Source organism: Manacus candei, unplaced genomic scaffold, assembly GCF_025592945.1.
Source record: "Manacus candei isolate 608988 ecotype Guabito, Panama unplaced genomic scaffold, ASM2559294v1 h1tg000014l, whole genome shotgun sequence".
Classification (NCBI taxonomy): domain Eukaryota; kingdom Metazoa; phylum Chordata; class Aves; order Passeriformes; family Pipridae; genus Manacus; species Manacus candei.
The window spans coordinates 20,626,606-20,641,136 of NW_026138062.1; the positions used below are offsets into that span (position 1 = coordinate 20,626,606).

Genomic DNA, 14,531 nt, shown 5'->3' on the forward strand with positions numbered 1-14,531 from the left:
TTGTCCTACCACACTTGAACTCTAGAAATCCATTTTGGTAAGAAGTGTAATAAATTTATTCTGTTGCTACACAAAATGAAGCTGATTGATCTGTTCCAGACCATGCAGTTTTCATAATAGAGTGGGAAATGGTGTTGCGATTTAACATATGGCGAAGAACAGTGAAAACCTACAGTTAATGGATGTTGTTCAGCCAGTAAGTTACAGGAACATAAGCTTTAGTCCGCCTTGGCTAAATAACCAATAAATAACCAATAAACAGTTCAATGCCAGCAACAGCTTTCCTTTGTTAATCACTCTGAAGTATTTGAGCCCCACTCCACCCCCCTACCATTTGAAACGCAGAAACTAAAAGCAGTTCAGAGTCATTACATAATGATTTTAACACTTTTAATAACTTTAAAAATGTCAAACATACTCTTTGCTTATATGGTGTACAAAAATATTTACAAGTGTTTCTATTAAAGCACAGAAAGTACAGAAACAGTTGTAAGGAAAATCACTGCACATCAGCATACCCATATATATAGAAAACATTGTACCTTAGGAAAGAAAGTGCCTTGTGCATTTAAAAATCCATTTGTGAATTCAAAATTAGTAATTTTAAGCAATTATAATAGTCATGAAAGCACAATGAAAATTCTTGAAGTGGAATGCAGGATTCTATGAAAAACGTGTAAAAGATTAACACAATGCCACAAAAAATCCAAACCTATGCATCTTGCTTTGCTACCTGCTGTAAACACAGAGGGTTCATCATATGAGTTGCATCTCACCATTCCCTTTCCTGGAATCAAACAGCAGCATTTAATAAGAATGTAACTCTTTAAAGGCCCTGAAGTTTTGATACACACTTGAGCCTAAAGGTAATGTTTTATAAAAGTTGTGGTTGATTTCTGCATAAAGTGTTTCCCTGCATGTAACAGCAACTTGAGCCTCTTTGGTATATGAAAGCACTCAGGGTTTGGGTGTCTTTTTAAAGAAGGAAAGCAGTCTTTATAGTAGATCTAATTTGGAGGGGTTAGTTCTTTTCACATAAACACCTACAAGACACAGCCTGAACTGCTCAGTGCACCTTTCAGATGATAGGTAACAGCCAGTAACCAGTACAAGTAGTTCTTCCAAACAAAAGAGGCATGGAAAGTTTTGCTGCAAGATCAGCAGATGGGCATGAACTTGTTTGAACTTTATTCATACGTAAATTGCAAGTAGGAATATCTTGAAGAATCGGTTATGCTGAAAATCATCACGATACATTGGAAGAAAAACTTTCTTCAAGCTATGCAAAACTGCCAACTGTAGCAACCACACTTGCAAATGAAGCTGGATTATCCCAGCAGATTACACAGACATCTAAGGATTCAGAACACACAAAAGCTCCAAAATCAGAAGCAGATTTTGCACTGGAGTAGGTATTTTGCTGACCTGAAAGCCTGCAAAAATGTCTTGTGACACTTCCAATTAATTAGAAGCTTTAAGCTTTTACACTCAAATCGTATACATTTCTGAAAGCAGGAAAAGCCCAGCTCCTTGATACTGCCTATCTCTAAGAAAAATAATTTTTCTTTTCAGAAATTTTTTTCCTTTCCTTACATAAATACAGAAGAAAAAAACCTGTTCTTTGCCTCTTATAAAAAAACTGCATGAGTCTCAAAAGCATCAAGTTGTGTTACAGATCTTCTCATTCAAGAACACTGAAACAGTTGACACTATTCCACCATGTTTGGTTCAGTCTAGAAAATAGTGCACATCATCCACTGAATCACACAAGCCATGGTTACAGGAGCCAGTTTGCCTTGAAATCACTTACAGGTTCTTCTCACTCAACAGTCTTGCAGTGACCTCTTCCTTTGGCCAGCAGTTCAGACAAAGAGCAAATACACAAGACAACTTGGACATTGCTCTAAAGTCAGACAGTACATTAACAGAATTCAGTATGCAGCTCAGCATGTCAGGCATCCAATTTCTTCAGCTGTTCATATGTCAGAAAGAACTGGGACAGCTGATTAAGGAAAACTGTTTCCTGTTCATGCAGTACAAAATGGTCACTTTAATAAAGGATAGCTGTGCCTGTGTGAAACTGTGTTCCACGCTTTTTTCCCTCCTATGCCATCCTGCAGGTTGGCCACTTTTTTTACCCAATACTAGGCAGAACAATGAAACTTGCTTTTAAGGCTGGTGATGCCAATTACTTTCCTATCTCTATTCCACAGGACTGAGGATGCAGGAGAATACTGCAAAAGGCCCTAGAGGGGCTTTTGTGAGTCTTTCCTATCTTAGCTTTGAGGGGCTATGGGAGGTTCGTTCATGGCAAAGTAGCATTACTACCAACCCACTTCCCAGGGCTCTGATCACCTGGCTCTTGAAATAAAACCAAAATTGTGCGAGACTAAGATAAAAAAAAAAGACTGCATCAGTAATTGCCAACAGTTTCCCCAGTTCTGGAAATAGTCCCCATTCCTAACTCATCTGGTCAATTTTATTTAAAATGAGGCTCCAAACTAAGGAAATGGACAGATGTGACACTGGAATAACAGAGAAATATTTTGCAGGATTATGTTTTAATATTCACTCTGTGTGAAACTGACCAGCAGCAGTTGACTAAAAAAAAAAAAAAAAACCTGTCAACTACACAACTTCCTATTCATAAAAAGGGAATGTCTGTGCTGACAGGACACTTTTCACACTGAGTATTCTGTGAAAAACAATACTTGTTGTTGTATGGCTAACTTCATAGTCTGGCACACCTTTGAAAAGGATACAATGATATTCCAAGGACCAAGTCTTAACCAGTTTGGCCAAAACCCTTTATATAGAGCAAAAAAGCCTTCATTCTTCCATGTCTAGGGAAAAAAAAAAAAACAAACAACCATAACAACAGAATAAGAACATACTTATGTAATTCTTTATTAGTGAGAAATCTAGACAGCATCTCAGCTAACAGGGCTATACCAGAAAAGAGAAGGGCTTAGTCCTGTAACCTTCATTTAAACATACTGTATGATGGAACAAAGAAAAATTTCACTACATAAAACCAAGATTAATAATGCCTGCAGCATTACCTGGTAGGTAAAGTTGTAGTCTATGTAATTCAGTACCCAGCACAATCCAAATTGCGCTCCTGGACTTCCACCCAAAAAAGAAAAAGCCTTGCAGAGTTCTGCATGTAAGCCTGTAGCTCACATTAGGCATTCCCTTGAAATTTTTCAGTTTGCTTTATGGACTTCAAAAAATTTCACTGGACAGTGAGACTTGGACTGTTCAGTCAACAGCTGGACACCAATATCTTACTATCCATTCTTCTCCATGTAAAAGACTGCCATGCTCCCACCTCGTACCAAATTTAGAGATTTAAGAAACCATATCAAAGTAATCAAGATCAGAGACTGACCTTGCCTCTGGCTTAACTAGGCTCTCCATTATGCAGTACACAACAGAGGAAAAAAAAAAAAAAAAAAAAAAACTATCTGTCCCAGATCTTGTTCTTCAAGAACTGAAAATTATCATTTCCTATCAGCCTGGCATAGTACAAAGTTTAGTAAGACAGTGCTACTGAGAGCCTTAGTCTCCTCATCCAAGCACCAAAACAAAGTAAGGGTTGTAGCAGACACTAACTTTCTTCCTTTCTGTCAACAGTAGATACTTTCCACACCAAGTACATTACTGACAGTATATTCCCTTCGAGAATTATGGCAAAAAGCACACCTAAGTTACGAGGATTAATTTCTAGGGAATTGGAAAAATTGAGCTCTACTCCAAAATCGTTGATCGATGGCAGCAGTATTTATGTTGACAATTAATTACTTACTTGTAACAAGCAATCCAAAGTGCCCTTGTAGCTTGAGTGTCCCCCATGTTGGCTTCTCTGATTCATCATGCGTGTTCTTACAACATCAACTGGGTTGGATGCAAGGGCTCCAGCTAATCCACAAGCAAAACTTGAGCTAATAAAAGAAAGGTTTAATGACATTTGATCTACCACATTTAAACATGCACAAGAATTCCCCTTCCTCAGGAAACAGGCAGTAGTATTAGCTGTTTAATCCTTTCAGTTAAAAGTTACATCAGCTAATGGATATGAAAAATTACTTTTCATTGACTATAAAAAGTGTTTTTTTGAAGACCTGCTATGCAGCACTTATACAGTATGCTTGAACAGATGTTGTGCCCCTGTGAATAATATCTAACTGGAACTTTGCTAGCAAATTCTAACCTCAGTTTGCACAGCTGAATGATTCAGACCACTCACAAAATAAATTTCCATATTTCGAAAGAAAGTTAAATCCAAGTCCTAAATAAAATTAGCTTCCATGCTACATGCTGCCCTTTGAGATGTTATTATATTAGAAGTTATACACATCGGAAGTGTATTTACATCTATACTCATGACAGATAAATCAAAATACTCATCCCCATAACAAGAATTAACCAATGATGAACTACACAAACTTACAGGAAGTGAGTATATACTGTGTCTCCCATAAATCCAGACATAATTATGTGCTTCTTGATAAGGTCATACACAGGCAGTTCCACTCCAACAACAATAGCAGCTCTCTGTGCTGTCAGTGATACTCCCTGGCAAAAGAAAGGATATAGTTGAAGTTTGAAGTCAACCTTCGTGCATTATCAGAAAAGCTGAGCTCTTATAATACAAAACAACACCACAAATGTGTTAAAGACATTATTCATTCAAATAAGGTTAATTAATACAAATCTTAGATGTGTGTGCTCCAAAACCACAAATCTGAAATAACAGATAAATCATTTTTCCACAAGGAACGGTGATTTCATTTTCTTTATGCTATTTTCTATCTCTGCTTAATATCTCAGTTCTTGCATCCACAGTCAGCTAAAACCCCAAAAACTGTGTTCCTTTGCTGCTAACTGAAAAACTGATGAAGAACAGAAGATGAACAGAAAATGGGAGATCATGAAACTTTGCAGAGAAAAACACACTAACAGAAAAAACATTTCTATTTCCAGCTGTTTCAGAACAATTGTCTATTTTGTGTCTTCAGTTGTTATATAGTCATTTACTGTAATTGGCACAAGAGCAATCTATGACTGAATATGAGAATCCTGAGACAGAGGGGATGTTCATTAGTACCTCTGCTTCCAGTGTTCTTCAGTATATGTTTTAAAACAGACAGAACATACAGGTGTCATGCAAAAAGTTGTTGAACTAGTCCTAGAGCCAGTCACTCTAATTGAAGCCTACAATTGTTTTCCCTTTTCTAAGTGGCAGCTAATCCTTGAACACAAGACTGGCAGTAACCCTTCATCTAAAAGCACTGGGACACCAGCAGTGAAGCAGTCATGACAAATGACACACATATTAGCTCCTCCATAATTTAGCTGAGAACGCTGTAGAAATACACAAAATTCAACTGAGCAAGAAAGTGTACTTAAAGTGTAAGATAAAGTTAAAAAAAAAACCAAAACAAAAAACTTGCCTTCCATAATCCTTTAGTGCCTTCCTTTTGGTAGATCTGTATGAAGTTGCCCATCATTCCTCCTTGAATCACACTACCTTGGGCTTGCATTCTGATCTGAGATTCATTTGAAGACAAAATTAAAAGGTAAACATTTTTCAAACATACAACCAAGAAAATAGATTAATACAGTTTTGTTATTAAGTCACAATTTTAAGTAATAAAGTCAATTTCTTTTGAATATAAATTAAGAGTTGTCATTATCATAACCATAACATAATCTTTTGCTTTAACTAGCCAAATGCAGCTGCTAATTTTGAACAAGTATGTGGTAGAATTCTTAGCTGCATGAAGTCAATTCTATTTCTGTATGGGTACACTTCATTTAAATCATTTAGACTGACAGACGGGTTTTGCGGGATGCCCTTTACAGTGTTCTCACAGTAACATGTTGAAATGAAAGGTTAAAATATTAATGTTTCAGCCAGTGAGAACCATGGTCTTTGACCCTATAAATTTCTAAGAAAGCCCTTAGAAACCTGCCACGGTAACTTCCAAGTACAAGTTGGCAACAAGCAACTTGGTAAGTGGACATAATTTTGGGATATAACTAATTGAAGCCATACTTGAAATACAAGCTTATATTTGAAATGCCACTACATAACCACAATAGCACTATGAAGGGTTAAGTTTTTCAGTAGTTTCAGGAGAACAAAGTTTTCTTGACTTTTTTTTTTTAAGCAGCTATTTAAGTCACAAGCCCCAGTTTTGTAAGATAAATACAATCAACCTTTTCAAGTAACTGACTGGCATTATTTCACAGATTATTCTGAGTTGGAAGGGACCCACAAGGATCATCGAGTCCAACTGTTAAGTGAATGGCCTATGCAGGGATCAGACCCACACCCTTGGTGTTATCATCACAATGCTCTGACCAACTGAGCTAAACTGACAGATTTTTAAAGACATGGTCATTTCACCAATTCACTTTAAATGACTGATGCTGGAACACTATTTCCATGTAATATAGGATTGCAAAGCCTCTCTACAGAGTTAAAAAATCATACAGTCCAAGTAGCACTCACTGGAACTCTTCCCTCTAAATTGATCTTCACCTATTTTGAGCTTTAGAAACATCCTAGTGTAAAACAGTGTTACCAAGAAGTATAGATGAAATAAGTAGTGTGGCTTCCACACAAACACTACAGCATGAAAGTCAAAAAGAATTATCGTGTATTATTCTCTCACAAAAAGTTATGTGTATCCAACTACCTCCCCAGCCTTCAGTTTCCTCGTGCATAATTCCAAATAATTAGTATGGACTAGGAGGAGGTTCCAAGAATTCAGGATGGATGTTACTGATTTTTTAAAAGTTAAAAGATGAGAATAAATAGGGCTACAAAACAAATCCTATATTCATCAGGAGATTCTGCATTTCCTCAAGGAGAGAACAAAAACTAAGGACAAACTGTATATAATTACCTTTAAGACATCTGTAGGGTTGGCAATAGATGATGAGATTACTCCAGAAAGAATGCCACACAGAACATTTATCATCAGGGTTTCATCTATTTCACAAACAAAGAAAAAGAGTTTAGCTGCAGATTTACAAATCTTAAGATGCATCAGGGCAGGATGATGCCTCCCCTCCTGTAACCAGAGAGTGCCAGTCACAGAAGCCTTAAAAACTGCTCTGACAAGTTATCCTTGCCGACTCATTTTGTTGTAACTAGTACAAGGAATGTCTTCTCAGTAGACTTGTTCAAACTGCTACAGTAAGATACCAAATGGAAACAACCAGCTTCAAGCAAGTCAGTCCTCAGTGAAATGGAAAATAACAACTCACCTTCTGGACGTTCAACAAACATTCTTTTTAAGCTCTGATAAGTCCCAATTTTTATAGTTCCATATGAAGCTTGCCGTAGCATTGCAGGTGCAATCCTGTAAAAACAAACAGCGGTAATGTTTATGCTCAAGATGGAAAAAACTGATCAGCAGACACTTTCTAGAGCAGGAGAGACTGAACACAAGATACCTACCAGAGAAAGGCTGGTTCACTTAAATAGACAATTTAAACTCACTATAGACAAAACAGTCTTTGGAGCTTTTTTTGTTTGTTTGTTTTAAATAAAGCCTGCAAGAACAGGAATGAACTGTGTACGGATTACTATTAGACCATATGCCTCAACTTGTGATCTATAAAATAGCTGGCAGGCATGTCTGAAATGTAATTCCCCCACCATCCTACGTGTTTTAAAGAAAAGTATGTTCATCTATATACAAAGGTGAATTCAATTTTTCTTCTGCACGATGGACCAACCATAGCAGCCCTGTAGAGAATAACTGTATGCTTAGCTATTTTTTCCAAGTAGGTTTTGTTGTTTGTTTGACGAGTTTTTTAAAATACAAAATTCTATTGCAGAGTGCAAACATTGAAGTGATCTTAGCTTGGTCTTTCAACTTCTGGATTAAGGCTAACCAAATACCTTCTAATTCTAAAATCCAAAAATTCACACACTACGGGCTTATACTTATCAACAGACTGTTCATAAGCCATTGCTGCAAGTCAGTTAATTTTACCCAGAGTATAAGGCTTTCAATCCTTCTTCTCTGCATATTCTGACTAGTGCATGCACCATTCCACGGTAGCGGATCTCTTTATATTTGGCATCATTAACCTGTCCTTGAACCTGGAGACGTGTTTTGGTCAGATCGATGGGGAAAGTACCTTGAAGGAAAATCAGAGAGAAAAATCAATTAAGTACTTACCTAACAAGAGACAACAAAGAACATCATTTATGAAACAGCAACCTTTCTTATATACCAAAATATATAAAAATACTCCCATGGGAAAGAAGTCTCTTAACAAGACTTTCTTTTAAACAAGTGGTTCATGCTGTATCACCTTGTTTCTTCTAAAAGTTTGTCAGAGGCCTTACCTACTACTCCCTGTGTTTACATTCTCCATTCACTTTACTTTCAGGCAACATGGTATTGCCCGGTTGTAAACAGCTACACTGAATAGGAGTCTACAATCTCGATCAAGTACAGAGTTTACATGTGCATTCTACCAACACCTTTGAAAAGTACATCATTGAAGGCAAATAAATTCCACAGGACACGCTATACAGATTCTAAAAAAAAAAAAAAAAAAAAAAAAGCAAGAGCAGCAGTACCTATTTCTGTTATTGCTTTCCTACAGCTACGTTCAGTTCACACTCTTCACACTTCCTTTATGAAAGGGTTCAGAAAGCATATCCTTCCAGAGCTCATCTTTAGGAAAAGGACCACCTCAACATTCAATACTGACCTAAGCACTAACAGGAATCAGGATTAACTACATCTGTTCTAACAAGGTTTACCAGACACACAAAGCTTTTGTGAATTGTTCGTCTTCCTTACAAAGCTTTTAGTATTATTGGTCATGTTCAGTTAAGTCAAATAAGAGAAGTTTCAAACTCAAGGTTGCACAAGTTTCGTAAGAGAAAGCAGAAATCCTTTCCTTCCCTGGAAACATTCAAAGTCAGACTGGACAAGGCTCTGAGCAACCTGATATAGTTAAAGATATCTCTGCTCAGCACAGGGAGGTTGGACTAGAGGACCTTCCAACCCAAACTATTCTATGATTCTATGAAAATAAAATAGTAGTTTTATGTGTAATTTTATATTGCATCTACTTTACTTGACAGACTTCCCATGAAAGTCAACCACATGCCCAACTATATTCTGCTACTATGAAAATCCACGTTTCCTTCATTTTCGTGTACATGCATTTCAGATTTGACTTTATAAGGATGTAGATATTTTAGGTCAGTCTTTAGAGCAGGCCTAAAACATCAGACGCACTGTCTCACTACAGCAATTATTCTATGTTGCTCACAAACTGAATTTAATTGTTCAAATCTAATCAAATCTAGCTTGTCTACTGTAGCAAAGCAAAAGTTGTATTTACTCATGACCACTAAGAACAGATCAAACAAACACCAAATAATAAAATGTAAAGGCAAAAATTGTATAAAAACAAGACTCACAAGGGATGAGGGTTTACAGACACAAGTATTCTCACATGGTAACACAGATCACAGAAAATCTTCAGTCAGCATTACACAAAAAAACTCCTGTGCTGCAAACCACTATATACTACTGTCACTGATAGTCTCTATTTAAAACAAGCTTGGATCTGTGCTATCTGAATAAAGAAAGTAATGTGAACAGGTAAAGGAAATGCTTACCACATTCTGCAGTGACTGATGCTAAACCTCCATAGATAAAGGGCTTCCAGTTTAGTGCTGGCATTATGGGTTCCTCTTTCTGTGAAATAAGACGATTTTATGCTTCTGTAAGTATATCTTATACATGCTAACACTTAATAAAATTTTGTGCCTGCTCCATTTAAAATGGGCCTTTCAAACCTACTAAGGGTAAAAAATATGTAATACGGTTGACAATCAGAAGAAAGTCAGGAATAGTGTACAAAGGCATCTGGGTTCAAATCAATGTCTACTATGTACTTAGGCCACCACTCTCCTTACCATGAAAGGTTAAAGCAGTTTGTCTCCTAAGGCATGGTGTTAGGAGCACTGCAGTGAACAGCCTCCAAAAAAAGTGTTTTTACCAAGCTGTAGTTTGGCTACATCCTGCACTCGAATGGAACTTTTAAGACAGTCACGACAAAACTTCCTTTTTTTCAGTTATCAGCACTAACATGAGCTGAGCTGGTACACTGGGACAGAAAATAAGGGCGTACATGCCATTTTGCTTCCATTAAGACCTATTTCTGCTACTGGTGTTGACAATATTTGTTCTTGTGAACATCACATGAAAATACTGTAACCAGGTATATAAGGCATTGTACATAGAAAAAGGCTGCTCTAACTTAGAAGTCAGTTAAGTAAATTTGACAATGTGACTACAAATCATAATTAACTATGGCATGTGCTCTGCAAGATCTTAAATTATCTTAGAAAAAATAGAACTAGTCCAGCCAATACAAGACTGCCCTTCCCAAAACCAAGCAGGTCTGTCCACAGCTTATTTTTCCCCTTCCTCATAATATAAATACTTTCCCATTTTCTACAATATCCTCCTAAACATTGGATTCTACAGTTATCTTTTACCAATTAATTTTATGGGAAAATTGTACTTGAAAGTACTTCCCTTGGCACTTACATTCCCTGTTATTTTGTTTATTCACCTGTACAGCCCAGCTGGAAAATATCACAAATACACCAGTGACTTTTTGTTAGCCCTTTGTACAGTTGAACCTTCTTTAGTCACTTCCTCTAGAAGTGCCAGTAACCCAGCATCTAAATGAAGTTTCAGAAGTTGCAGACACTCAGCATGCCTGAGCAGTTTCTGCAGCCCTGGTTTTCCTTTTATCATTCTTTACTTCATGAAGAGTTGCCTGGGTCTTCTGACACACAGTACGATGAAACTCCAAAGCACACAATTTCAAATACTCAACACCTACGTGCACAGAAACCCATCTTACTCTTTAGACCACTGCAAAGAACACCGCTGATGTAAAAAACAGATAAACAAGGAAAAGGCAACTAAGGACACCCTTCCATACTGCCAAAAAAGTGCAGTACAGAGGTCAGGACAACAGGCACAGACTATGCCAGCTTTTCCATACAAATGGAGCAGAGCCACATGGGGATGGCACTGTATAGAGGGGAGCCAGTTCTAGCTCCAAGATCATCTTATTCCTGTTCTGCCATGATTAATGACAGATCATTCAATTAACAGAGACAAAGCCAAACTTGGTTTTCCCACCATCAGCCACACATTGATCTTTGCTTCTGAGAAACTTGTCAAAACTGGCAGTTAACTCCCTCCACCCCAATATACTAAAACAAAGTTTCATCTATCACAAATACCACAACACTGATAAAAGTAAAACATATCCTTTTTCTGTTTGTTTTGTATTTCACTCTGTCTACGCAGTGAAGGCTACTCACTTTTTCTCTGTAATGCTGTGCACTGCCAAATAAAGTTTTCAATTTGTACATATATTTACTAATATTAGTTGAAGCTTCAATATCCATGTAGGAAACCCTAATGCAGAAATTTTACAGGGCACTCTTATTTGACATATCCCAAGGTGAAGGTCAAGGTCTGTACCTCTGAAAGGCTACTGCCAGTATGGAAAACGAACTATATGAGTCTTTCCACTTCTATCCTACATCCTTCCTTCTAGCTTTCCTTAATTTAGAAAGAAGTAGGAAGAAGAAGGAGAAATTAAAGCAAAGAGGCAGAGCTGATCACAGAGGAAAAAAAAAACCAACACAAAAACCCAAAAAACACACCAGCCAGTAATTTCGTCCCATGACCTCAGCTGTTTCATTTTCCGTTCATTTTCCGAATTCTTGGTTTGCTTCTTCCTCGGAATGTCTTCCCTATACCAACAAAAACAATAAGTATCTCCTTAGAAGAATTCCATATCAGGTGAGTGAGTGGCAAACTAGTTAAAAAGGGAAACCAGCCATCATTACAGAAAAAATTAAAGTCTTCAGTTTTATAAAAACATAGTGTCCTTATCAAACATATATTGTTGTTCCCTGAACTTTAGTGATGACAGAGGGATACTTGCTGGGTTGAATTAATACAGAGATTCATCCATGTGCTTTCTGCAAAAGTCATAAGCAATTCTGCTTGCTTTTAACCACAGCGCGACTGGAATAAAACCAAAACCCCGGGTTCCATAAACGAATGCATTGCTTAAATAGCTCGAGATTCCCCTGTTGGGGAACAAGCTTGGAAAGTCACGTATCGAATTACACGCTGGTTAAAACATCGTCACCGTATTAAGCGCACGGTGTACTTCAGCTTACAGTAGTTTTAGCTACTTAAAATGGATTCGGCTCTAGAGAGCCAACAAGGACTGTAGAAATAACTACACACAAAAGATGGTCTCCCACCCCACCACGACCTGAGGGGCAGCAGCTGCCGCCTCCCCACTCACCACCGAGGTCTCCTCCACCCCCGCGTCCTGCCGTGCCGATCCCTGCAGCTCCCAAATCGCGATCCCGCTCCCTGCTTCCGAGGCGGCTTTTGGGGAACGCGGAGCTCCGCCCCGGGGCGGGCTCGCCCGAGAAGCCGAGCCGGCCGGGAGGGGGGAAGGAAGGGGTGGGTGGAAAGGCGTTTTCGGCTGGAAGGGGACGCTGAGCCCGCCTGTAAACAAACTTGGGAAAAGATTAACCACCCTGATCTTGCAGTCAGACGTCTCCCCTAGCCGCTGGCTTTGGGAGGCTGCTGGGCTGGCGGGACAGGGTAGCGTTTTCCACTAGCGTTCCTGCCCTGGAGCCTGGAGCGACTGTGTCAGGTATTTCAGCGCTCCCGATTAACGAGCAGGTCACTCGCCCCTTAGGGTTTCTCCTCAGTATTAGCTGCAAGGGCACTGATTTTGTCCCTCGGTTTACGGTCGTGTGGGCGCCCGTGCTGCCAGCGACCCCGCAGCTTCCCTGAGTCGGCAAAGGAACCTTTAGCTACCTGCTGTGTGGAGGAACAGAAAGGAACAAGGTGGGCTTAAACAGCTACTTTGCTCTCAGCTGCTGTGTAGGTGGCAGTGACCAGTCGATGAAGACTGGAAAAGAACCAGAACTAGTCTGGTTCTGAGCCCAGGACTTCCTAGAAACAGTTGGAATCAGCTCTTTTGCTGCCTCCAAAGGCAGAGTGCTCTGGCCACTCGGTGCTTTCTATTTCTGACTGAAGAGCTGCCAGGAATATGCAGCCCTGCTGCTGCTGTCACTCTGCTGCCATGCAAGTAGATTGCATGCCTACCCCCTGAAAGGTCAAAACATCCTGTAGTATTGCTCCCTGAGGGAGCAATAATAAGGCAACTAATCTCAGGGCAAGACTGGCAACTGAGAAACTTTATTCAAGCTTACTGGCTGGTGGATAAAGGTGATAATACCCGTTCAGCTCTCACTAAGAAGCTGAATGTGGCCTTGTGTGCAACCCTCAATAAAACATAAAGAATCCAAAATTTGTGTTCCAGTATGCTGTAAGTGCTTCATACAATGAAAATAGTTCTCTATAACCATTCAAGTCTATTACAGACCTCCCAAAAATTTTACATTTCAGTTGTTAAGGCAGCCCACAGAGCTCATGTTCCAATCGCAGGCCTCAGAAAGTAGCTACAAGGTTCTCACCTCAGAACTGGTATCCCCGTTCAGACCCCCTCCCGAAACTCCTAGTAACTATCAAGTACTTTCCAGGTTTTATATGTACAGCAGGTAGGATCTCACTTGAGGTAAACTTTAAACGGCTCCTTTCTTTCTTTTTGCACATCATTTGGACCGATTCTAACACTGAGTGATTTTGTGGTTTTGTGCAGTCACTTCAGTTTTCTGACTTCTCAAATTTCTGTCTCCTTTTAAGAAAGGCTTTAATTCCAGTTTGACCTTAAATTGTTCCTGGAGTTTGGCCAGCTCCTTCCACAGGCGGCTGGGTTTTATTATTTCTGATCCAAACCAGTTCCTGCTCACACATTACGGCTTGCACTCTATTACAGTTCCTAAGTACCTGCTAGTTCTCAACAGTGTACTTCTGAATAAAGAGAAATTCAGGTTGACTTTTGTTACTGCTACTGACTTTTGCGTGGGTCCTCTGAGTAACGTCTTTTCTTGTATTCTCAACCCAGTTCATACTATGAGATACGTAATGCTTTTATCAACAGCCAGTAGACTATTTTTTGGCAAGCTGCCCTAAGCCTGATACCTGCGTCATATCAGTAGTTGACTTTGGTGCTCAGCATCTTTTCACATATCTCTGAACAATCCATGTGCTACTGATTACATACTCTTACAACAGTTTTGTCCAAAAGCCAGTTCTTTCCCAATGGGCTGTGTAGAGCTAGGATTTAATTAAATAATTCACAGACCCCTAACCTTACTGCTCCTGAATTTCCTTACACATTTTTTATGTTTCTTTTTTAAGCAAAAGAGGGCCACCCTCAAACAATTCTACCGGAGAGTTCTGCTTTTTGTGCACTGATTCCTGTTTCACTGTTTACATTGCTACTTACAATTGAAAATCATTTCTCTTCTGGTCTCTGCAGTGATGAAGACAGTTTTGCCTGGTGTCCTACTGGTT

The 14,531-nt window shown here is 38.9% G+C and overlaps 1 protein-coding gene across 3 annotated transcripts; it reads right to left on the bottom strand.

Annotated features, from left to right (window-relative positions):
• Window positions 1-376: 376 nt before the first annotated feature.
• Window positions 377-12,512, bottom strand: SLC25A30 (solute carrier family 25 member 30). Of its 3 annotated transcripts, none has more exons than XM_051778745.1 (11): window positions 12,400-12,512; window positions 11,744-11,833; window positions 9,668-9,746; window positions 8,016-8,163; window positions 7,282-7,376; window positions 6,918-7,003; window positions 5,457-5,552; window positions 4,454-4,578; window positions 3,809-3,944; window positions 2,763-2,843; window positions 377-1,993 (listed from the first exon to the last, which is right to left on the bottom strand). In XM_051778745.1, the coding sequence occupies exons 2-11, from the start codon at window positions 11,762-11,764 to the stop codon at window positions 1,952-1,954; spliced, it is 909 nt and encodes a 302-aa protein (XP_051634705.1). In that variant the 5' UTR covers window positions 11,765-11,833; window positions 12,400-12,512; the 3' UTR covers window positions 377-1,951. The 3 variants fall into 3 exon arrangements, with proteins under 3 accessions (XP_051634705.1, XP_051634707.1, XP_051634708.1); XM_051778747.1 differs by having other exon boundaries at window positions 4,454-4,574; window positions 5,453-5,552; XM_051778748.1 differs by lacking the exon at window positions 11,744-11,833 and having other exon boundaries at window positions 4,454-4,574; window positions 5,453-5,552; window positions 12,400-12,506.
• Between the last annotated feature and the right edge of the window lie 2,019 nt (window positions 12,513-14,531).